Source organism: Talpa occidentalis, unplaced genomic scaffold (assembly GCF_014898055.3).
Source record: "Talpa occidentalis isolate TD23 unplaced genomic scaffold, MPIMG_talOcc4v2.1 talOcc4.4, whole genome shotgun sequence".
Taxonomy (NCBI): Eukaryota; Metazoa; Chordata; class Mammalia; order Eulipotyphla; family Talpidae; genus Talpa; species Talpa occidentalis.
The window spans coordinates 87,569,071-87,591,549 of NW_023604295.1; the positions used below are offsets into that span (position 1 = coordinate 87,569,071).

General features: G+C 40.7%; 1 protein-coding gene across 1 annotated transcript in view; it reads left to right on the top strand.

Annotated features, from left to right (window-relative positions):
* ANKUB1 (ankyrin repeat and ubiquitin domain containing 1) overlaps positions 1–14,917 on the top strand; it is a 36,365-nt gene extending 21,448 nt beyond the window's left edge. The window contains exons 4-5 of the mRNA XM_037524644.1: positions 8,386–8,500; positions 13,963–14,917. Of these exons, the coding sequence (XP_037380541.1) occupies positions 8,386–8,500; positions 13,963–14,893 (1,046 nt within the window). The 3' untranslated portion in view covers positions 14,894–14,917. The remainder of the gene's footprint in view (positions 1–8,385; positions 8,501–13,962) is intronic.
* The last annotated feature ends 7,562 nt before the right edge of the window (positions 14,918–22,479 follow it).

Genomic DNA, 22,479 nt, shown 5'->3' on the forward strand with positions numbered 1-22,479 from the left:
GACTCAAAGTATTTTTTAATTTCTTTTTTGATCTCCTCATTAATCCAGTGGTCTTCTACTAGTGGATTTCAATCTCCATGAAGTGGGAGGGTTCCTTGTTTTCTTTTCATGATCTATTTCTAGTTTGATGCCTTTATGATTGCAGAAGATAGATGGAATGATTTTGATCCTCATGTATCTGCTGATGTTTGTCTTGTGACCCAGTATGTGATCAATTCTGGAGAATGATCCATGCGTGCTTGAGAAAAATGTGTACTCAGATCTTTGGGGATGCAGTGTCCTATAGATGTTTGTTAAGTCCATGAGTTATATGTATATATTAAGGGCTCTAGTGTCTTTGTTCATTTTTTGTCTCATTGATCTGTCCATTGGTGAGAGTGGGTTGTTGAAGTCTCCCACTATATATGTATTTTCTTTAATATCTGTTTTCAGAGTTGATAATAATTGTTTGATATGTTTCAGTGCTCCTTTATTCAGTGAGTATATGTTTATGAGTGTTATTTCTTCCTCCTGTATTGTCCCCTTGATCATAATGTAGTGTCCGTCTTTGTCTCTTTTTACCTTTTTTTAATTTGAAGTCTATTTCATCTGATAAAAGTATAACTGTTTCTGCCTTCTTTTTTCGTGCCTTTGCTTGTAGGATTGTTTTCCAACCTTTTACTTTCAATCTATGTTTATATTTTGTGGTTAAATGTGTTTCTGAGACAGCAGAAGGTTGGATTTTTTTTTTTTTTTACATCCAGCCTGCTACTCTGTGTCTTTTTATTGATGAGTTTAATCCATTTATATTTAGAGTTAATATTGATATGTTGACATCTGTATTTGCCATTTTGTTTGTCTTTTTTGTGATTTTATTCCTTACTTTACTCTGTTCTTCTTGTTCATTTCTCTGTTGGTTTTGGTTTTAGGGCTTCTTGTAGAATATTTTGGAGTGGGGATTTAGTTGTAATGAATTTCTGGAGTTTCTTTTTGTCTGAGAAGGTCCATGTATTTTCTTCAAGAAGAAGGGGAGCTTTGCAGGGTAAAGTATGCTTGGTCAGGATTTGCTGTGTTAAAGTTTGTTGAATATGTTACTCCATTCTCTTTTTGCCTGTAGGGTTTCTCTGGAGAAGTCTGAAGTTAACCTGATTGGTTTTCCCTTATAAGTTATCTGTTTCTTCCCCCTTGCCAGTTTCATTATTTTTTCCTTGTCTTGGACTCTTGCAAGGTTTATTGTTATGTGTCTTGCTGTAGTTTTCTTTTCATTGTGGTAATTGGGTATTCTTCTTGCTTCTTGTATGTCTTTATTCGTTTCCTTTTTCTTGCTTGGGAAGCTTTCTTCAGTTATCTCCTTGAATAGTTTCTCAGTTCCTTTGTTTTTCTCCACACCTTCTGGAATGCCTATAACTCTTACATTTCCTCTCTTCATGGAGTCTGAGATTGTTGAAGAATGTCCTCATACTTCTTCTTTTACACTTCTTTCTCCTTTTTTCTTTTGGCTCTTTTTATTTCTGTATATTCGAGAGTACTGATCCCATCTTCCATTTCTTTGATTCTGTTTTCGTTGCTTTTCCCAGACTTCTTTATCTCCTCTAGTAATCTTTTAATCTCCTGCATTTCTTTTCTTTCCTTTCTTGAGGTCTCAATTTTATTCTTCAGTTCAGTGATTGTTTGTCTCAAATCATTTTTTTCCTTTTCATTTTCTTTCTGCTTTTTAGTCATGATGATCATTAATTCTCTGTTTGACAGGTCGAGAAGTTCTTCCATATCATTGTTTAGCTCTGGTGACTGTTTTTCTTTTTGTGGTGTGTCCTCCTCCTGTGGGCTTTACTTGGTTATTTATATTTTTCCTTCTCCCTGTTGTTTGCTTTCTAATTAGTTCAATGTGTTGGGACATTGTGCCACTGGTGTGTTGGGCATCTCTTTGGGGTGCTTCTTCAGGGATGTCAGAAACTGTTTACCTTACTGAGTCCATCATGTATGCCAAAACTCCGCCAGGGTGTTGATGCTGTGTTGCTGGGCACTGTCCCTTAAAATTCCCTCCCTCTGTATTTACTCACCTCCAACAGGGAATCAGCTAGTTGGTGATTTTGTTTTGGTCACTAGGTGTGCCAGAGCCTGTACTTGCTGACCTGTGCTTTTCCCAGTGGTTCTCTGAGAAATGGAGGAGGTAAGGGGAGCACCTCAACACAGGGGCTCTTGTTCAAGCTGGGTGCTTTGACTGCCCCATGTTCACCAGGTGCTGTGCCCACAGCTATATAGGTCTCATGCCCTGAATTCTGTGCTCTAGGTCTCAGTTCCAGGGTTATCAGATCCAAAATGCTGGGTTCACCCTGTGCAGTGCCCACTGTTATGGCGTGTCCCACACCCCAGATCCTGCACCTGGCTCTCAGTTCTAGAATGGGGTGTTGCTCCATGCCTTGTTTCCCTTCTTACCCCCGTTTGCATGGACCACCCCATCTCAGAGCCTGAGGGTGGTTTTGGGATCCCAGGATTCCAACTATCAGGAAGTTGGTTATTTTGTTCTGGTCACTAGACAGCACCAGAGATCTTTCCTAGTATCCTTCCAGACTTGCATTTTTTCCCCGCTGGGTCTCCACAAACTAGAGTGGGGGTGGCATGGAGTGCCTCATTGGCATGGGGGATCTGTGCCTGTTCTGTCCCGCCATTGTGGTGATCCCAGACCCCGAATTTCATGCCCAGGTTCTCAGTTCCAAAACCCTCAGATCCAGGACGTGGGCAGTAACCCAGTTCAGTGTCCACAGAAATGGCACCTTTTGCACCCCACTCCCGTGCCCCAGGGGCTGGTTTTTGATTACTCAGTGAGGGTCATTCACCTCAATGAGGGTTCCCGAGCATCACCCCAGGAACCTAGGTTGTGGACATGGGGACCTGGGGAGCATATGCTTTTCGAGCATGCATGCTTTTCCACACAAGCTTACAGGTTGGCCGTGGGTTATTTGCAGGTATCTCCATGGAGTCCTTATCTTCTTCTAATGGCAGCTAGAGCCATTCACTCATCTCCGTGGCAATACATGCATGGTTCTCCACAGTTCCCATTCACAGGGTGCGGTGCTTCCTTTCCACTCACTGTCCCGCTTGGTCTGTAATTTGTTCTTATTGTTGGGTTTTTTTTTCTCCTTTCTGTTGGTAGGGTGTGCTGGCTTTGTGTGTGTGTGGGGGGGGAGGGTTGACAGGATTCTCCACTTCTAGCTCTTAAGTCTCTATCTTAGCTTTTTAGCTTTTGATATCTTTCTGCTTAGCTACATGCATATCTGCTCATTATTTTGTCTGCATTCCATGTAAGTTTTTAAAATAACACCCTTTCTGGAACAAGTATGCCTAAATGAGTGTGTGAATGCCATTCTTTTAGGGGATGATGTCTTTGGTACTTTATTCTGAAATGCCTCATGGCATGTATTCATGCCAGACCCAACACATCACAACTGAGAAATTGTTTCAGGAGCAGGGTCCTGTCAGCTCAGACCTAATATCTGGCTTAGCTCCAGAGTCCCTGTACCAACTCTTAGGCTCAGAGAGACCTTTTGTGCCAATCTATTTCCTTTCATAAATAAGAAAGAGAATTAAGTGACCTTCTCAAGATGATACTACTAATAAATAGTAATTATAGGATCAGGACTGGATTCTTTACAACAACTTAACTGCCACTCATCATGCCTATACTGATACCTACTTTTATTGGAACACTTTAAGTTCTGATTAATGTTTCATCTTGCTTCCCCTTAGTGAAACCCAAACCAGATAAATGGTTTCCACAATTCATCAAGAAAAAGTCCAAGTCAGTTAGATAAGTATTGACTCCAGTCTATGGACGGGAAACATAGGGTACAGGGACAGGAAGGGGAGGGTGGAGAAAACTCACCAGAGTATACACTCTTGCTTGCACCTGCACTCTGTGTGGTTTAGTTATGGTAGGTGGGTTTGTAAAGTAGTAAGCAAGAGGAACCACATTTTGTAAATATGTACAATTTTGGAGGTTCTCTTTTTAAAAATAATCAAAAATTAAGAACAGGATTAAAAAGCTCATGTTGGGCCTACCCGGTGGCGCAGCATTGAGTGCTGGGTTGCGAAGCTGGCCGCAGCCTCTGCAGCACCAGTTCGATCCCCGGCTGCAACTCGGCCACCGGAGAAGGGTCGCATATGGCGCACAGACCTCTCCTGCTGCCCGCTGCTCCCCTCAGCAGTGTACTTCGGTCCTTCTGCCTGTTCTGCTCCCCGCTCTGGCTCTGGTGAATTCTCTCACCCTCCCGGGCTTCTGACTGTACCCAGTGCTTGTATAAATAAATAAAAATAAATCTTAAAAATAAATAAATAAATAAAAAGCTCATGTCAAGTCTTATTAATGTTGCTTTTATTTCATTTCAACTTTCAGTTGTATTTTCTGGAGCAACATAGCATTTTTCAAGTAAATTTCTATTTTTTAGCAAAGTTTCTAAGCATATAAAGAATTTAATATATGACAAAGAAGGCATCAAAGAGCAACAATAATGTAAGGATTATCCAATAAATGCTGCTAGTTAACTTGCTTAGAAACTCTGGATATTCAAAAACTCATAGGAGAAAAACTCTCCATTGTTATTCTTGGATCTATGAGAAATTAGATCTGGTTCATAGCAAGGAACTGAAATGGACAGATTTAAAATCTATAATATTTGTTCCCTGGTAGGTAATTAAGGCAGAATAAAATACAGGGCTTGATGGAAGTACCCTAACAGTGATGAGGATTTAAATTGTGACTCGTTACAACGTGTGGTAGTGGGATGAAAATGGGTCATCAGAGTCCACGTCCAGAACAATGAGAAGCCTAGAAAGACTTCACCAAGAAAGTGTAGCCCAGCCCAAAGGGAAGTCTTGTTTTTATTTCGAATAAGACAGAAAATAAAAAGACCAAAGAAGCAACCGTGCAAACAGGGGAATGCACAAGTGTATGGGGGATGTGTAACTAGCTGGCCCCAGCCAAGGTTGAGAAATAAGGAGAAAGTCAAGGAAAATCTCAGTGTTTATGCTACTCTAGCCATAACATCTACTGTTTTTGCACATGCTCTTTACAGCATGTAGAGATCCTCACACCAGGACTTTTGCCCTTACAGTTTCCTTATCAACTTTCCCGTTTCTGCACACTGAAATGTACAGAATAGTCAAAGCAAAGAATAATCAAGGCAAAGACACAGAATAGTTGAGGCACACAATAATACAAGCTCCTACAAAATCATGTATCTTCTCTGGTAATCAGAACTTACCAGCAGTGGATAGGCTGACCTAGGAAGAGTTGAAAATCCGAGGGTAAGCTACCATCTAGGGAAGGACAGATTGACCAGGAGGAACCAACGTGAAAACACATAACAGGAGCCTCCCTTGTGGCGCAGCGGGTTGAGCGTAGCGCTGTGAAGCTGTCTCAGCTTCTGTAGAGCCGGTTCGATTCCTGGCTGACCAGGGAGGTTCCCACATGGTGAGGCAGACCTCTCCTGTCTCGCCCACTGATCCCCTCAGCAGTGTACTTTGGTCCTTCTGCCTGTTCTGCTCCCTGCTCTGTCTCTGGTGAATTCTCTCACCCTCACGCACCTCTGGCCTATACCTCAGTGCTTGTATAAGTAAATAAATCTTAAAAAAAAAATTGAAGAGGCAACTTTTAAAAAAATAAACATATAGCAGAGGGAAGTTAGCTTTAAACAAGTCTTCCTGGTGGGAGCCCTGGAGCAATCTGGTCAACTGGAAATTGAGATAGAGGATGCCAGAAGGTAAGCCTTGGGGATTTAGCAGGAGGCCTGGTAGATGAGTGTAGTGAATAAATGAATGGTATAGCGGTTGGAAACTAGACCAGTTTTGACATCAGAGCCTCTGACAGGATGTAACAGAATCTAACCCCAGAAATGGGGTTCAGAGTAGGAACTTTAATTCCAGACTCAGAGAACAGAGTTGGGACTTCAGTTCTAAAACCCAAAAGCTACAACAGGATACTAGGACTCATGCTTTCGGCACAAGGTGGGGGTTTGGTCAGGAAAAACAGGTATGGGCTGCTAGCCAGTAAAAACATCTAAGCAGATAAACAGGAACATGAGCTTTCCACCAAACTTCCAAGTAACTGGATTGGAACCTTAATAAATTCCTTTCTATTGAAACTAAGATTATCCCCTGGTCTTGGGGCTAGACTGGTTCTTCAGATGGAGGGTATGTGACCTCAGTTGTGCACTAAGGAGACTGAGGTTCAGCTCCTGACTAAAACATTCCAATGCTCATCTGTGAATGATTTTCATAATAAGCTGAAAACATGGCAATTCATTTAGGTCAGAAATGAGCAATTGGAACAGTGTTTAAAGTTGTTGCCAGTACTACACATAGGAACCAAATTTTATAAGAAAGTTTAAGTACAGTGAAAAGCTAGAGAGAAATCTAATATAAATTATGGTTCATATTTTGGGAAATGGCATCAAGGCTTTTCTATAGGCTATCTGTAGAATCCCTACCTGGTCTCTACAGGATAATCTTCCAGCTGAAGCCAGACTTGTAACAGTCAAAGTAATTTAGGGGAATGAGGACAGTAATGTAGATATGGCTCTGTGAATAAACAACAAAGCAAACAGAAATCAGCTAACAAAAGAAAGCAAGGCCAAGGTCAAGAAATCCAAAATCAGAATAAGATGTAACAGAGGAAGATTATAGGTTATAACATAGATATCAAAAAAGGGAGGGATTGTCAGAGAGAACATGCACTTGGGGACAGGAGTACCTACGGAGTGAAAGAGAAAGCAGGAGAAAGACAATGGAAAGAAGGAGGCTTTCTGGGCTTTGGAAAGAATCCCAGAGATGTAAATTCCAGGCCAAATTCTACTCCCAATTTGAAGGATAACCTTAGGCAATTCACCCATATTTGGGCTGATCTTTTAAGATCTTGATCTTCAGTAACTCTAAGACTACTGGTGTAAATAAATCCCTGTCAATAAAATGAGCAAACTTAGAAGCTTTGTATGGCCCAAAAGAGGTAATGAGGCCTTTTTTCCCTTCTTTCTTCCCTTACTCAATCCCACCCCCGCTTCCTCCTTATCTGAAAATATTTATTATTAACCTACTATGTGTCTGTGCCTGATAATATATATGGATAAGCCCAGTCTCTCTCTCTCTCTCTCTCTCTCTCTCTCTCTCTCTCTCACACACACACATACACACACACCAATTCCTGCTGCTAAGGCCATCATATTGATTCAAAGGCAACCTATTCATAGATTATCCAGTGACATCAGCTATCACAGTTGAACCAATTAGATTCTTGTTTGGCGACAAGTACCATATAAAGGAGAGAAATATGGGCATAGGAGTTAGATTGCTCAGGTCCAACTTATGGTTCCACTACTTAATGGGTATGTAAATCCTAGGAAAGTTGCTTAATTATAGTGCCTCTGTTCCTTAGCTGTCAATGGAGAAAATAATACAACCTATTGCCTAAGGATGTTGTGAATTTTATTTATTTATTTATTTATTTATTTATTTATTTATGCATATAAGAACTGGGGTGTATGCCAGAGGTGTGAGGTGGGGTGAGAGGATTCACCAGAGAAAGAGTGGGGAGCAGAACAGGCAGACTGACTGAAATACACTGCTGAGGGGAGCAGTGGATGAGACAGGAGAGGTCTGCTGCACCATGTGGGTCACCTCCCTGGCCGGAGATCGAACACATGCTGCAGTGGCTGCAGATAGCTTCATAGGTTGTGTCTTAACCCCTTGCACCACCAGGGAGGCTCTGTTGTGAATTTTAAATGAGTCCATTCATGTAATAATTTAGAACAATGCAAAGCATATGGTTAGCATTCAATAACTATTAGCTATACATTCAATGGATTATTATTATTAGAATCGTGAGCTCAAATTAGAAAGTGTAGAGAGACAAAATGGGTTAGGAGTAAAGGCAGAAAATGAAAAGTATCATGTAAGGTTGGATAATAGCAAACCAATATTGCATGCCTTCCAAAGTTTCTCTGATAGGACAGAAACTGGTAGTAAGCAGGGGCAGCCTGTTTTTAGAGAGAAGGGAAAAGACACACAAAAAGATATAGAAGGGATGAGAAACAAAGAAATCTCAGAACCCATGGGATAGATGGGAGTGGTTGCAAAAACATATTTCAGCATTATGTGCAATCACTGTGCAGATGAGAAAGTAACAGTGTGCAGAAGTTAAATGAATTTTCCAGTCAAAATAAGTCTTGGCTAAAAATAACATCCTTGTCTACTTATTCCATGATTATTTTTCACCTAGAGATTTTACATCTAGCTCCTGGTTTTGTTTGTGGAAAGTTATCATTAGAAGTTTTAAGGATTGCTAATTCACAGTACTAAACCGGACCCATAATGTGATGAACTAAAATGAACTAGAACTCCTCTCTTGATCAACAGGAACAACACTTCGCTTGGATGTCTGGGATGGATGGAAGGAGTTTCTGATGGGTTGTCTCCTCGGACAGAAACTGAGAGTCCAACGCTATTTATCAAATGAAGCACCAGTACTCAAGTATGGAGATAAAGCAAATGCAAGATTAATTTAAGCAGTTTTTCCAACTACCATGACTCCTGAGTCTGCAGTTCACTCTAGAACTGGGGTCTGCCCCATGTTCGTCCCACTTATCATGTCTAACCCACCCTCAAATATTGAGATATTTGCTGGAGCAAGACACCAAGGATGTCACCAGGGCTGACAGGCTTTGGTGACAGATTGCAATTCAGGTAGACTCTCTTCAGGAAATACCAACTACATAAACGAGTGATCTTAGCTTGGCTTGGATATTAGACTTTTAACAGTATTTTAAAGGCTCTCAGAATAAAAAACACTTGCTAATTGATTGGCTAGAAAAATTAGGCTGCATCTTCCTAAACAATTGTGTAATTTTCAAATTGTCTGTAGTACGGACTGTCATAATTTTGCCATAGGTAAAGTGTAAAATGCATGACTGAGGCAGTTCAGGAGGGTAGATTCATAAAATCAGGTTGATATTTTAATGTTCGCTGCAGCCAGCAGTTTCCCAAATGCATAAAAGACACTGTCCTTTAGGTTTTAATTCAATGGTACTTCAGAACAATGCCACCTTGTGGGTGATTCAATCATATTTTTACAGAAGTCTAACCCACCACCAGTTTTAAGTGTTCTGCAATTTTGCAAAATTCAAAATTTTAAAATTAATTTATATTTTGAGATACTCATAATACTCTTATTTCATGCTCTAGAGCCACAAAAATATTTTATTGCATTATTAATTCTTATAGTGCACATTTACTGAATACTTTGTGGAAGACAGTGTTGTATTTAGCATTTCATTTTATACTTACAACTATTTTATGAGGTGTATGCATTTTACGTTGTTTTAAAGATGAGGAAACTGATATTATGAAGTCTGACCAATGAGCTGGCAAGAGTGAAAAAAAGGGTGTCCATGGGGCCTCCCTGATGGCGCAAGGTGTTGAGCGCAGTGCTGTGTAGCTGTCCGCAACCTCTGTGGCGTGAGTTCGATCCCTGGCCAGGGAGCTACCCACATGACACAGCAGACCTCTCCTGTCTCGCTCACTGCTCCCCCAAAAGTGTACTTCTGTCTGTCTGCCTGTTCTGTTCCCCGCTCTGTCTCTGGTGAATCCTCTCACCTCCCACACCTCTGGCTTGTACCCCAGTTCTATAATCATAAATAAATACATCTTTAAAAAAAAATAAGGTGGGGCCTCCCCTGGTGGCTCAGCGGTTGAGCACTGGGCTGCGAAGCTGCCCGCAGTCTCTGCAGCATCGGTTCGACCCCCAGTCACCAGCGAGGTTCCCACATGGCGCGACAGACCTCTCCTGCCACACCCGCTGCTCCCTTCAGCAGTGTATTTTGTCAGTCTGCCTGTTCTGTTCTCTGCTCTGGCTCTGGTGAATTCTCTCACCCTCCCGCGCTTCTGATTGTACCCAGTGCTTGTATAAATAAATAAATCTTTAAAAAAAAAAAAAGGTGTCCAGTATCTGACACCAACAATTTAACTCTACATGGGGGCTCAACCATTTCCACTTTTAAACTTTAAGTAAAATCCAAGAGCTTGGAGAATGTGTATAATCAAATTGTCCTTATATTCCTCCCCCAGACAAGAACTAAGTATTTTCTATGTACTATGCAAAATCCTATGAATTTAGAAATAATTAAGATATGCTCCCTGCTTCTAGTGATCTTGTTGCCCAAGAGGGAACACAGAAAACAAGTGGTCAATACTGGAGAAGCATAACCGCAAAGTGTTTGGGATTACCTGCTTCAGTGCCCATCTGCCTGAGTTCAAAGCCCCACTCTCTATTTAGTTGTATAAATTCGAGCAGGTTATACAGTCATCTTGTACCTCTTTTTTCTTTTCTATAAAATGAGATTGATCATAGTATCTATCTCATAGAACTGTTTTAGAGATTAAATGACCTAGTAATAAGGAACTTAAGGGGCTGCCTGACAAATATGATAAAAGTACATACTATGTACATGGTTTTTACAGGTACATGGTAAGCAGGATATAAATGTTAGGGGTCGTTGCTACTGTGAAGTGTGTTATGGCATCAGCAGAGTGCAAATTGATAAGGGAATGCACCGTATGAACAACCAGCTAGACTAAGAGGATCAAGTAAAGTATCCTGAGAATGGGAATTGAGGTTGAGACCCAAAGGTTTGTTACTGAGCTCAATGGTAGGGAAAAGAAAATAGATGTTCCCAAACAGATGGAACTACATGTGTAAAAACCTGTGGGCAAGAAAATAAATTGAAGGAACTGAAAAAACTATCACAGAGTAAACCATAGAATGAGAGGAAGCTACTGACCAGTGACTGGAAAGGTAAGAGGAACCAGCTCATGTTGGCCCTATGGGAATGTAAAGGAATTTGGAATTTATCTTTTAAGCATTGGGAAGACATTGAAATGCAGGGAAGGGCCAAGATGAGATCTGCATTGTGTTGTACAGTGATGACTCTGGTTAACTTGTAAGGAGTAGAGGAGTAGAGATAATGGGGGCTGAACTAAGTTTATGACACAGAGGCAGAGATAAGAGGAAAGACTAAAAGGAAATATCTAGAAGCTAAAGCCAACTGGTCTAAGTAATAAACTACATATGGGAAGAGAGAGAGGAAAGATCTGACAAGGATGGAATCTAGGCTCCCAACTTGATAATAGGATGGATGGAAGGTCTATTCTTCTTAGAAGAGAAGCCTAGAATAGGAGCAGGCTTGGGGGAGAAGATGAGGAATTCAATTATAAATATGTTGAACCTAAAGTGTTTATTGGATCCCTAAATCAAACTGTAGATGTTTGAATTAAAGATGTGGGCCAAAAACCAAGTATTGCCAGGGGAAGGATAGTTACCCAGCTGTGCAGAGATCTCAGAGGTATTTTCACAGTCCACCTAGGAGAGGTTTTTCTCTCCAAATTAAGGAAAAAAAGATCAAATTAAGAGATAGTTATTTGCACTAATACATTTTTTAAAAAAGGATGTGTGAACCAACATGCCAGTATATTAACATATGACTCTAATTAATTGTAATGTAAGTGCCAGAGTGTGCCAAAGACCCACAGATTCTGGGCAAACCATCTTTCTCATAGAGGAAAATTACACAGGAAGCCATATATGCATCAACTGTGGTGGGATGAACATGCAACCAAACAGGGGAATTAGTTATGTACTAAATTTGGGGTGATACCAAGCTCACCTGATTCCATTTCTACAATGGGTTCAGATAGCCCTGCCAAGGGACATCCTAGTCAATGCCTGACAGTACTCTGTCTTATTTATCTCATTGTTCTTACTTCTCTGAACAACCTTCACCAAATACTCAAATTATGCTTTACAGGGCATTGGCTGGAGTGTAGGAAAACCAATAGGTCTCCAGTACAATGAAAGAGAAAGGAGTAGGGCCTCCCCGGTGGCGCAGCGGTTGAGCGCTGGGTTGCGAAGCTGCCCGCAGCCTCTGCAGCGCCGGTTCAATCCCCGGCTGCTCCCCGGCCCCTGGAGGAGGGTCCCACATGGCGCACAGACCTCTCCTGCTGCCCGCTGCTCCCCTCAGCAGTGTACTTCGGTCCTTCTGCCTGCTCTGCTCCCCGCTCTGGCTCTGGTGAATTCTCTCACCCTCCCGCGCTTCTGACTGTATCCAGTGTTTCTATAAAACAAATAAATAAATAAATCTTTAAAAAAAAAAAAAAAAAAGAGTGTATCACCTATGTTTAAAAAAAAAAAAAAAAAGAAAGAGAAAGGAGTAGTGGAAAGTGGGGGAGGAAAGGGAGACAGGGTTCAGATGATGAAGACCCTTTACAGACCAAGGAGAGAAGCTTGAGTTTGAATTTCAGAGACACTATTGGAAGGTTTTGAACAAAGGATGAGCAATAGCCTCCAATGTATGGACTAAAAATAGCAGAGTGCTGTGTGCAGAAAAGACCACAGAGAAGAGGAAACCAGTTAGGAGATTGCAGCACTCACGGTGGTGCTGGTGAGGGGGAACCCTATTAGTTTAGATCAGAGCAGCAGTAGAGACTTTGGGAAGCCAGAAAATATGGACTGTTTAGAAAAGGCAAATAAATCTTTCAGATTTCTAAGATGTGCTGAATATCTTCCAATAATATAAAACTTGATATTTTCCTAAGCATTTGATTTTCCTTTCCTTTTCCTTTTCCTTTTCCTTCCTTCCTTCCTTCCTTCCTTCCTTCCTTCCTTCCTTCCTTCCTTCCTTCCTTCCTTCCTTCCTTCCTTCCTTCCTTCCTGCCTGCCTGCCTGCCTGCCTGCCTGCCTGTAACTCAGGTCCTCCCTGGTGGCGCCAGGGGTGGTTAAGTCTCAGTACTATGAAGCTATCTGCAGCCACTGCAGTATGTGTTCGATCCCTGGCCAAAGAGCTAATCCACATGGCACAGCAGACCTCTCCTGTCCCACCGATTGCTCCCCTCAGCAGTGTATTTCAGTAGATACACCAGTTTCCCCTCTCTGTCTCTAGTGAATCCTCTCACCCTCCCCACACCTCTGGACTACATCCCAGCTCTTATATGCATATATAGATAAATCTTTAAAAAAAAGAAAAAAATTTTATTTGGAAATTCAATTAAGATATAAGGAGGTATTATAGTTTCTTAATTTAAAAGACAATTTAATTAATTACATTGTACTATTGATAAAACTGCACACTTTGATTACACTTTAATAATTTTTACATAAACATCAGAGAAGAAACATATAAAAGAAAATGTTTCTTGAGATATTGCTAAGAAAGCACTGATTAATGATTGCTATAAACATCATTCATTACTTCAGATTTCAGAACTTAAGAATTATTGTTATTATATACAGAAACTGAGCTGTCTTTATTATTGCTGTCATGGGTAAAGTTTCTATTACACAGATAATTTAAATTCATTTTGGGGTAAGATACAAAGTTTGCTTCAAACCCTTAAAAAATAAGTCATAATCAGGGGCCTCCCTGGTGGCACAAGGGATTAAGCACTGCACCATTAAGCAATCCGCAGCCTCTGCAGCAAGAGTTCGATCGCCAGCCAGCCAGGGAGCAACCCACATGGCGCAGCAGACTTCTGTTTCGCCCGCTGCTCCCCTCAGCAGTGTATTTCAGTCAATCTGCCTGTTCTGCTCCCCAATCTCTCTGGTGAATCCTCTCACCCCCCCCCCCCCCCGCACCTCTGGCTTACATCCCAGTTCCTGTCTGTATACATAAATAAATCTTTAAAAAAAAATTATAGGAAAGCATTTGGTTTTCAAAAGAAACAGCTCCAAGAGAATGGGTTTGAATTATTTACATATGCATACTAGGATACTATGAACAAGCAGGAATTGTGCAATTAACCGGCATGCCTTTTTTTAAAAAATTTAGATAAAAATTATTAGGAAATAAACATTTTAGCTAGACAATTTATGACTATTTAGTATAACTATGCTTGTCTGTTTACTGACTTACTAATCACCACGTTCCTACTTTTTTTCTCATTCAGGTATCAGAAAAGGGTGGCCCTGTACATCGCTGCATTTTATGGGCACATTGAACTCACTGAATGGGCCCTGAAGCAGGGTGTGCGGCCCAATGAGGCAGTGGGTGTTCACCCCTATCGAGTGTGGTGCCATGAAGCCCTGCATGCAGATGTCTCTAAATGCCCCATTCATGCAGCTGCAGAAGCTGGCCAACTGTTGATTCTAAAGGCCTTTGTGCACTGCAGTGTGCTGTGTCTGGAATGCAAAAATGCAGCAGGACAAACTCCCCTGACCATTGCCTTCAAACACAAGCATAAAGACTGTGTATTATATTTGCTGGGAAAAATGTGGTCCACAGTTTCTTTTCTGAAAATTTCACTCCCCATGAGGATTTACATTAAAATAAAGCAATGGGTCCTCAGGGCTCAGAGTCACAGTCTTCATAAAAGGCGACTTCGTGGAACGAGGGTCTTTGGGGCAAAAGTTGGAGACACTGTGATGGTGGACGGTTACACCAAACCAAAAATGACCTCCAAGAGCTGGCATAAGGCTGGGAACAAGGACTCACAAATCCCTGCAAACAAGCTGCCACCCCTCAGGGAACAAACTACTAGCAGGAAACCTGTTCATTCTCTGGCAATTCCAAAGGATACAAGAAGACAAACCCTCAAGTTTCCTCTGCTGGTAGATGCAAATACAGTCTCTGAATTACAAAGACAACAACAGAATCAGAAATCAGCTACTGCTGGGAAAAAAGAAAATCTCATAAAAGATTCCTATCTCCCCCAAGTCCCGCTCCCTTTGGTGTCAAGAGTGGGCTATTCACATCCCTCGTTTTACTATGCAACACCTGGTGCTGACTTTTTACTCAGGTCTTCCTTCTCGGCTTTCTCGGAGCACAATGGGAGGACTCCCCGGGAGAACGCCATCTACTGCTTGGCTGTGGCAAGGTAATGTTTTTAAGCGCTCAAGGGCAAACTTTTCATAGGATAGGATACATCTAAGTCAGGGAATGAATGATCCATGAGCCCTACTTTACCATGTCATGAAATACAAGTTGTCCCAATGCATCAGTACTCAGCTTCAAGGACCTCACCACAAACTCACGTCTAAGATAAAAAGAAGTCCAATCTGTGTAGTAAGTAACTTTTTACCTCAGGCTTTCAGAAAGAAAAGAGACATAGTGAAAAGAGTTGTATCGATTAACGAGGTCCCTGGCTTCTTCCCCCCACCCCCACTTTTTTAAAGCTTGTAAGAAATGCTCATTATAATTAAAGGAAAAGGGGGGAAACTGGAATATAGGGGGAGACATGAAAAGTACTATGGAAGACTGGATGGTAATGAAAAAAGAAGTTGAGTAAAGAACAATCTCATGTCAAATTGAGCCATAAGAGTGGACTTGCGGGGGTAGGAGGAGAGTTCTGTATTTGCTAGGATAATCAAACTGACATTAATATTTAAAGCATACTTTTAAAATAATCCATTATCATATTTAAAGAGATAAGCAAATGGATCTGAAGTGAACTTTTCAGGTACATTCATTTCATTAGGTAAACTTCTATATATTGATCATCAGATTTCACTGAAAACACAACTCTGACCAGATTTCAAGCCCCATCCATTACTTACGAGATATTATTGAAAGTTGATATTGCAGTAGAAATACAGATTTGTGGGTGGCTTTCCCCCTACTCAGCGTGATAAGAGAGAAAGGATAAACAAGGCTAGAATGTTTTAAATGTCTTTCTGTAATGATTTGTAGTTCAACTCTACTTTATTTCAGCTAGGTTGTTGCCACCTAGTGGTGAGAATAATTTGGGCTCTAAAACTGGCAAAATTCAGAACCCAAAATTACAAGGTTGACAGTAAAGAAGTGGCATAACAGTTTCTTTGTAATTTATAATTCTGTAGTTAGAATGTATAAAATTCTCATAAAGACTAGTTAATGATTACTTGAAAAAATTATATAAACCATCTTAAAATCAGGCTGCAAAAATAAGGAAATACTGATTAGTTTTCTCGACAGATGCACCTTAAAAATGGGGTTATTTTTCAAGTATGCAATAAAAGCTTATCATAGTCCAATGCAGTACTAGGCAGAATAAAATAGTCCACTGAAGTATTAGGCAGAATGAAAATATGAAGTCTCTATGTTTAAGGTGTGTGTGTGGGTGGCGGGGGTGGTGTGTATGGGGGTTGAGAAAGATTTTCAGTGTCTACTGTTTAGTGCTTTCTTGGGGAACAGCTGAGTTGTGAAATATATAGCAAAATGCATAGGAAGCACTAATATGCTTCTCACATATATGGCTCATTGAATTTTTGCATTTCCATAATCCACATAACCACTGCTCCAATCAACTGCAAAATATTTTCAGCTCACCCCAAATCCTTCATGTTCCTTAACAGTCAGTGACCATTCTCAGATATAACAATTATTTTGATCTCTAACACTGATGATTTTTGTCTGTCCTTACTTTGTGTAAAGGACATCATATGGCATGTATCTTTTATATCTGCTTTTTTTTGCGCAACACATTACCTATGTGATTCATCTATGTTTTGGCATGTATTCATTCTTCCTATTTCTCTCTAGTATTCTACTTCCATGTAGCATCCATATCTTAATTTAATTATCCATTCTCTAATTGATAAGCATTTGGGTTGTTTCTAACTTAGAGTTCTCTTGAATAAAATTATATGATTATTCTTTTATGAGGTTTATGAGGTTTGGTGTACATCACATTCATTTCTCTTGACTCTATACCAAGGAATGGAATTGATGGATCACAGAAGTTTGTGTTTATGTTTGGCAAACATTTTCAAACAGTTTTCCAAAGAGCTTGTAACAGCATGTAGTTTTTGTACCTATATTTCATAAGGATTGGCATTATCAAAAGGAGACTGATAAGGCAATTTCAGAGGAAAAAATTTCTTTTTTTTTAAAGATTTAATTATTTATCCATACAAGCACTGGGTACAGTCAGAAGCGTGGGAGGGTGAGAGAATTCACCAGAGCCAGAGAGGGGAACAGAACAGGCAAAGTGATGAAACACACTGCTGAGGGGGGCAGCGGGCGGCAGGAGAGGTCTGCAGAGGTCTGCGCGCCATGTGGGACCATCACGCAGTGGCCAGGGATTGAACTGGCGCTGCAGAGGCTGCAGGAGAGGTCTGCAGAAGTCTGCGCGCCATGTGGGACCCTCACCCAGTGGCTGGGGATCAAACCGGCGCTGCAGAGGCTGCGGGCAGCTTCGCAACCCAGCGCTCAACCGCTGTGCCACCGGGGAGGCCCAGGAAAAAATTTCTTTAAAGAAGAAAAGGAAGAAAACTCATAGAAGGAAACTCATTGTGCTTTTTCCTCTGGCACATTTTCTGTTATCAAATCTTTTCAACACTATTATTTTCTCTCCTGCCAATGTTTTTCCCTTCCCTCTATTTTACCCTCCACTTCTGCCTCATCTGTTTCGACCCCTTTCCACTGCATCTTTCCCAGGCTTGTCCCATGTCCCTCTGTTGGTGGGTTATGGAAGAGAAAGAGGGACCTAGTATTCTCACATCCCTGCACAGTTCTTTTGGGTCTGGCTCATGCCCCCTCATAAGAGTCATGAAAGCACCTAAGTCTACTTGAAACCACCAGTCAGGCCAGGCAATTGGGTGGTCTGAACACATCTCACTAAAAAACCTATATAGCTTTTATAACAAAAATACATAAACATAAAGGAGCAAACATGTATTTTCTTTATGATAGGATCCACTGTCACCTAATTAGTATCATAGCCAGGAGATGGGGAACGACCTAATGTAATCCTGAATGATGGTAACCCAGGATGGATAAAGTAGCCATCAGATAATCCTGATTGTGTGGGAAGGGAAGTCTCCCAAAGCAAGCCCTCAGCTATCTCTGGCATAATGTGAATGCACTTGCTGAACGCATGTCATTCAGGAACTTCATCTTTAGATCCATGAAATTTACCTCTTAGGGTTGACCCAAAAGTGGTATTGCTACAGTTAGCACAGATCAAGCATTAATGTTGGGTCTGGCTTGGTGAGTATATGGCAATATCATTGCCATCCTGTAAAGGCAGGCAGACTGAGTCTATTCCTCAGAAGATAGTGTAAGCTTTAAACAGATCAAAAAATAGCTTAAAGGTGTGTCTAAAACACATCTTCAGTCTTCCTTATTGCTTATTGTTGGATTTTGTGATCTGAAAGCTCAGTGTAAAGAAGATTCAGTGACCAATATAGAGTATTGGTCCAGAAGGCTGAGAGTAATGAATGGATTGAGAATCAATGGTAATCCCCAATTCTGATACTGATAAGCTTTCATACTCCTGATAAAAGTATAACACTCTTGATTTTTTTTTATAAAAATAACGAAGGACAGAGCAGGTTTAAGGTTCTACAAGTTTAAGTCACTGGAGATGATAAGGGTGTTTAGCTCAGGTTTGGAAAGTGAATACTGGGAATGAAATTGTTTGACCTACTCTTGCAACTAAGTCCTACCCTTGATGCAGGAGCAACACCACCCAAATTCCTCTTGATAAGTGACACATTTGGGGGAAGATTCCCTGGAATGAAGGAGACTTTGGGAGGGGGGGAAGAAAGCAAGTGAGCAGATAGAACAGAAATTTCTGTGGCAGTGTTGGTACAGAGGGGAAAGCTGGGCAAAGGAATATTTGCTTGTTTAGAAATTTTTTAATTATAAAAAACAGTAATATGTGCTTTCTATGAAACATCTAAACAACATAAAGTAAACATGAACATTTCCATTCTTCCTCTAGTCCTACTCTTCTCCCCTCTTTTTAGAAGGTACCATTATTACTATTTGGTCAGTAGCTCTCAGATTTTCTGTCTCTCTCTCGTTTATTATGTGTGTTTGTGGTGGGGGAGAGGTTTATGAGAGAGAGAAATAGAGATGTATATATGCATGTCCTTTTTATCATAAAATACATTTTACTGTATTTTTTGTTCCCAAATATATATTTCTCAAACATATCTGTCAAATCTTTCCAAATCAATAAAGCAGAGTAAGATAGTGGCAGATTAAATGCACTGGGCTCACCTCAGCATACTCACAAGATTGCAGCAGCACAAAGCCAATAATTTCTTAAAGAAAAGCAGATGATTACAGCATATGCTAGGAGGAGGGGAACCCAGTGAGCACCAGAACTAGTCAAGCTCACCCAGCCAGGAAAGGTGAGCCTCTGCTGACCCAGCAGGTCTTGTAAGCAGCACAGTGGAGCTGGCAAGGCCTTTACACAGTAACCCTTCATAAACCTAGGCTAGCTCCAGGATTGGATCCAGAATCAGACTTGCTACTGTAGGCCACCACAGATATCAGCACTGCCTTGGTGAGCTTTGGGATGAGACCTGAAAGCAGACTGATACTGGCATATCTCCTCAGACATCGGTACAATCTTGGTGAGCCCTGGGAAGGGGTCTGAAAGCATACCTGCCATGGAAGGCTGCCAAAGACATTTGGTAAACTCTGGGTCAGGACCTGGAATCAGATCTACCAAGATAGGCCCCTGCAGTCCTCAGTGAGCTTCAGAGAGGGGCCTGGAATCATACTTGTCACAATAAGCTTGCATAAATCTCAGTGAGCTCCAGAACCATTCTGGGATGCTGCCCTTTTGGTGGTAGCCCTCCCATAGAACCCAGTGATTCTGGGGTGGGAGGCGGGCGGGTAGAAGTAGCCTTAACCAAGATAAGCCCTGGCAGACCTCAGCAAGCTGTGGCAGGGGTGACACTGGAAACCAGGACCAACATAGTAGGCTCCCACAGGCCTCAGTGAGTCCCAAGGAGGTTCTTGGAAGTAAGTCAATGCTGGAAGGTCTGGAAAGCAGTGAAGCAGACACTGCTGAGGAGAGTAGATGTGACAAGCCCTGGCAGAGGGGTCTGTGGGGTCTGGTCCCCATGAGACATAGCACTTGGTGCAGTGAGCCAGAAGAATACTGGCTGGACAAGTAATCTTTCAAATAGGAGTATGATTGATTATCCATGGTCAATAGAGGCCAGTCCATACTTCAATAAAGTTGGCCCTGAGGAGACTCATGTTACATTGAACATGAGGTGCATAGAAAGAGGAAACTGTGAGCTGTGGTCTGGAGTAGTGGACACCTGTGCTAGAGCAGTCAGTTTAGCCAGAGACACAGGGGAGAAGGAAGTGGAGGTTATGGGAGGCATACTCCTTCGAAAGATGGAAATCCTATGGAGGAACTGGGATGCTCCACACATACTGTGTCTCCAATAAAGATAATAGCAGAGTAGGCTTTCATAACTGCATTTCCCCTTTCCAGCATTTGGGACTGGCACCTACTCTGTGAGGTATATTGATGACAGAGGGAATGCTTAGGCTCTCCTCCCAAACCCCAGGGGGACATTAGGGAGGTCACAAACACATGCCAATCCCAACCCAACTCATCCACACCAGCATCTGGATCCCTCCAAGTCCCTACCCACCCTGCTGACTCAGCGAGAGAAAAAACATGTCTGAGTATATACAGAAGGCAGCAAAGGCCACAATCAATAAATTAGTAAATAATATTAAAATGCTAAAGATATTTTAAAAATAATGAAACAGGGAGACTTCAAGTAGCAAAATGGCATATAGAAAAATCTTGCATATGGAAATATGGGAACACAAGATAATATAATATCCCAAGGTGAGGACAACCCTTCAGAATCCAAACACACACACACACACACACACACACACACACACACACACACACACACACAGAAGAATAAATCTCTCTATCAGATAAAGAGCTCAAACTGCTATAATAATGAAACTCAGAGAGACAAAAGAAAACTCAGAAAGGCAAAATCAAAAAAATATGAGAACTCAGAAAAGGTGATCAAGAGCTACAATATAATTCAAAAAGACAATATTAATGAGCTCAGAAGTAAATCAATGAACTGATGTTAATTAAAGCTTTAAATAAGAAAATTTTTTAAAAATCAAAAGGCGGGCCTCCCCTGGTGGCGCAGCAGTTGAGCACTGGGTTGTGAGGCTTCCCGCAGCCTCTGCAGCGCCAGTTCGATCGCCAGCCACCGGCAAGGGTCCCACAAAAAAAAAAAAAAAATCAAAAGGTAAAGAGCTAAATACATGAAATCAAGAACTCTATAAAATTCTATAGAAGTAGAATAGATTAAATGGAGGATTGAATCAGTAACCTCAAAGATTGTAATGCAGTATGGACCCAGCTCGAAGAGGAGAAAGAAACAAGATGTAAAAATATTGAAGGGATAATTTGAGAAATATCTGACATCAATAGGAAGGTCAACAGAAGAATTTGTGTATCATAGGAGGGGAAGAAAGAGAGAGGGGAACAGAGAACCTATCAAAGAAAATAATACAACAAAACTTCCCACATCTGGGAAAGGAATTAAATATACCAGTAAATTAAGCTAAAAGAACACCAGTTACCAAAATATAATGATATGTACACCAAATCACATTGTAGTGAAATTAAAGAGTTCAATACAAAGAACATTAAGGCAACTAATGGTAAAAAAAAAAAAAAGCAGGTAATGTGTAAATATATTCCTATCAGGCTTACATCAGATTTCTCTGCAAAAAACTCTACATGCAATGAGAAACTGGAATGATGTATTCAAAGTAGTCAAAGGTACTAGGAATTACTGCAGTAAATCCTTCAATACCAGTCTTTTTCAGATATCAGGGAGATATAAATGCCATCTAAGACAGACAAAGCTAAAGGAGTTGGCAAACATCATCTCCTAAAGTAAATGTTGAAAAAAGCATTCTTAATCAAAATGATGACAATCCACATAAAATTAAATAAGGAAATAGACAAAACCATAATAATAAAAGCAAAATAACAGTAGTAAATCCCCATATTTAATATCACTCTAAATGTTAATGGACTGAATTCACTAATCAAAAGGCACAAAGTGGGTGATTGGATCCAAAAACAAAATCCAACTCTGTTGCCTCCAGGCAGAACCATCTGAGTTCCAGATATGAATATAGGTTCAAAGCAAATTGTTGGAAAACAGTGCCACAAGCAAAAAAGATACCAAAAAGGGCAAGGAAGTCATAGCTAAATAAAGTTAACTTTCAGCAAATGACAAGGATGGATAATATAAAATGATTAAAGCATTAAGAAGCATCAGGAAGATATAATACTCATCAATATATATGACCAAATGAAAGAGCACCAAAATGCACAAGACATCTATTAGCAAACCTAAAAATAGACATTAATCACAACACAATAATGGCAGAGGATGACAACACTTCACTTTTACCAAAGGACAAATCAACCAGACAGAAACTCAAACCTTAATAGAGGATAGGCCTACTAGACATTTAAAAGGCCCAACAAGTCCCTCTTTCCCCAAAAGCTTAGTACACATTCTTCTCAATGTCACATGGAATATTTTCCAAGATAAATCACATGTTGTGTCATAAATCAAGTGTCAATAATTCATGAATATTGAAATCATATCAAATATCTTCTCATAGCATAATGGTATTAAAGTAGAGATCAATCACAAAAAGAAAACCAAAAATA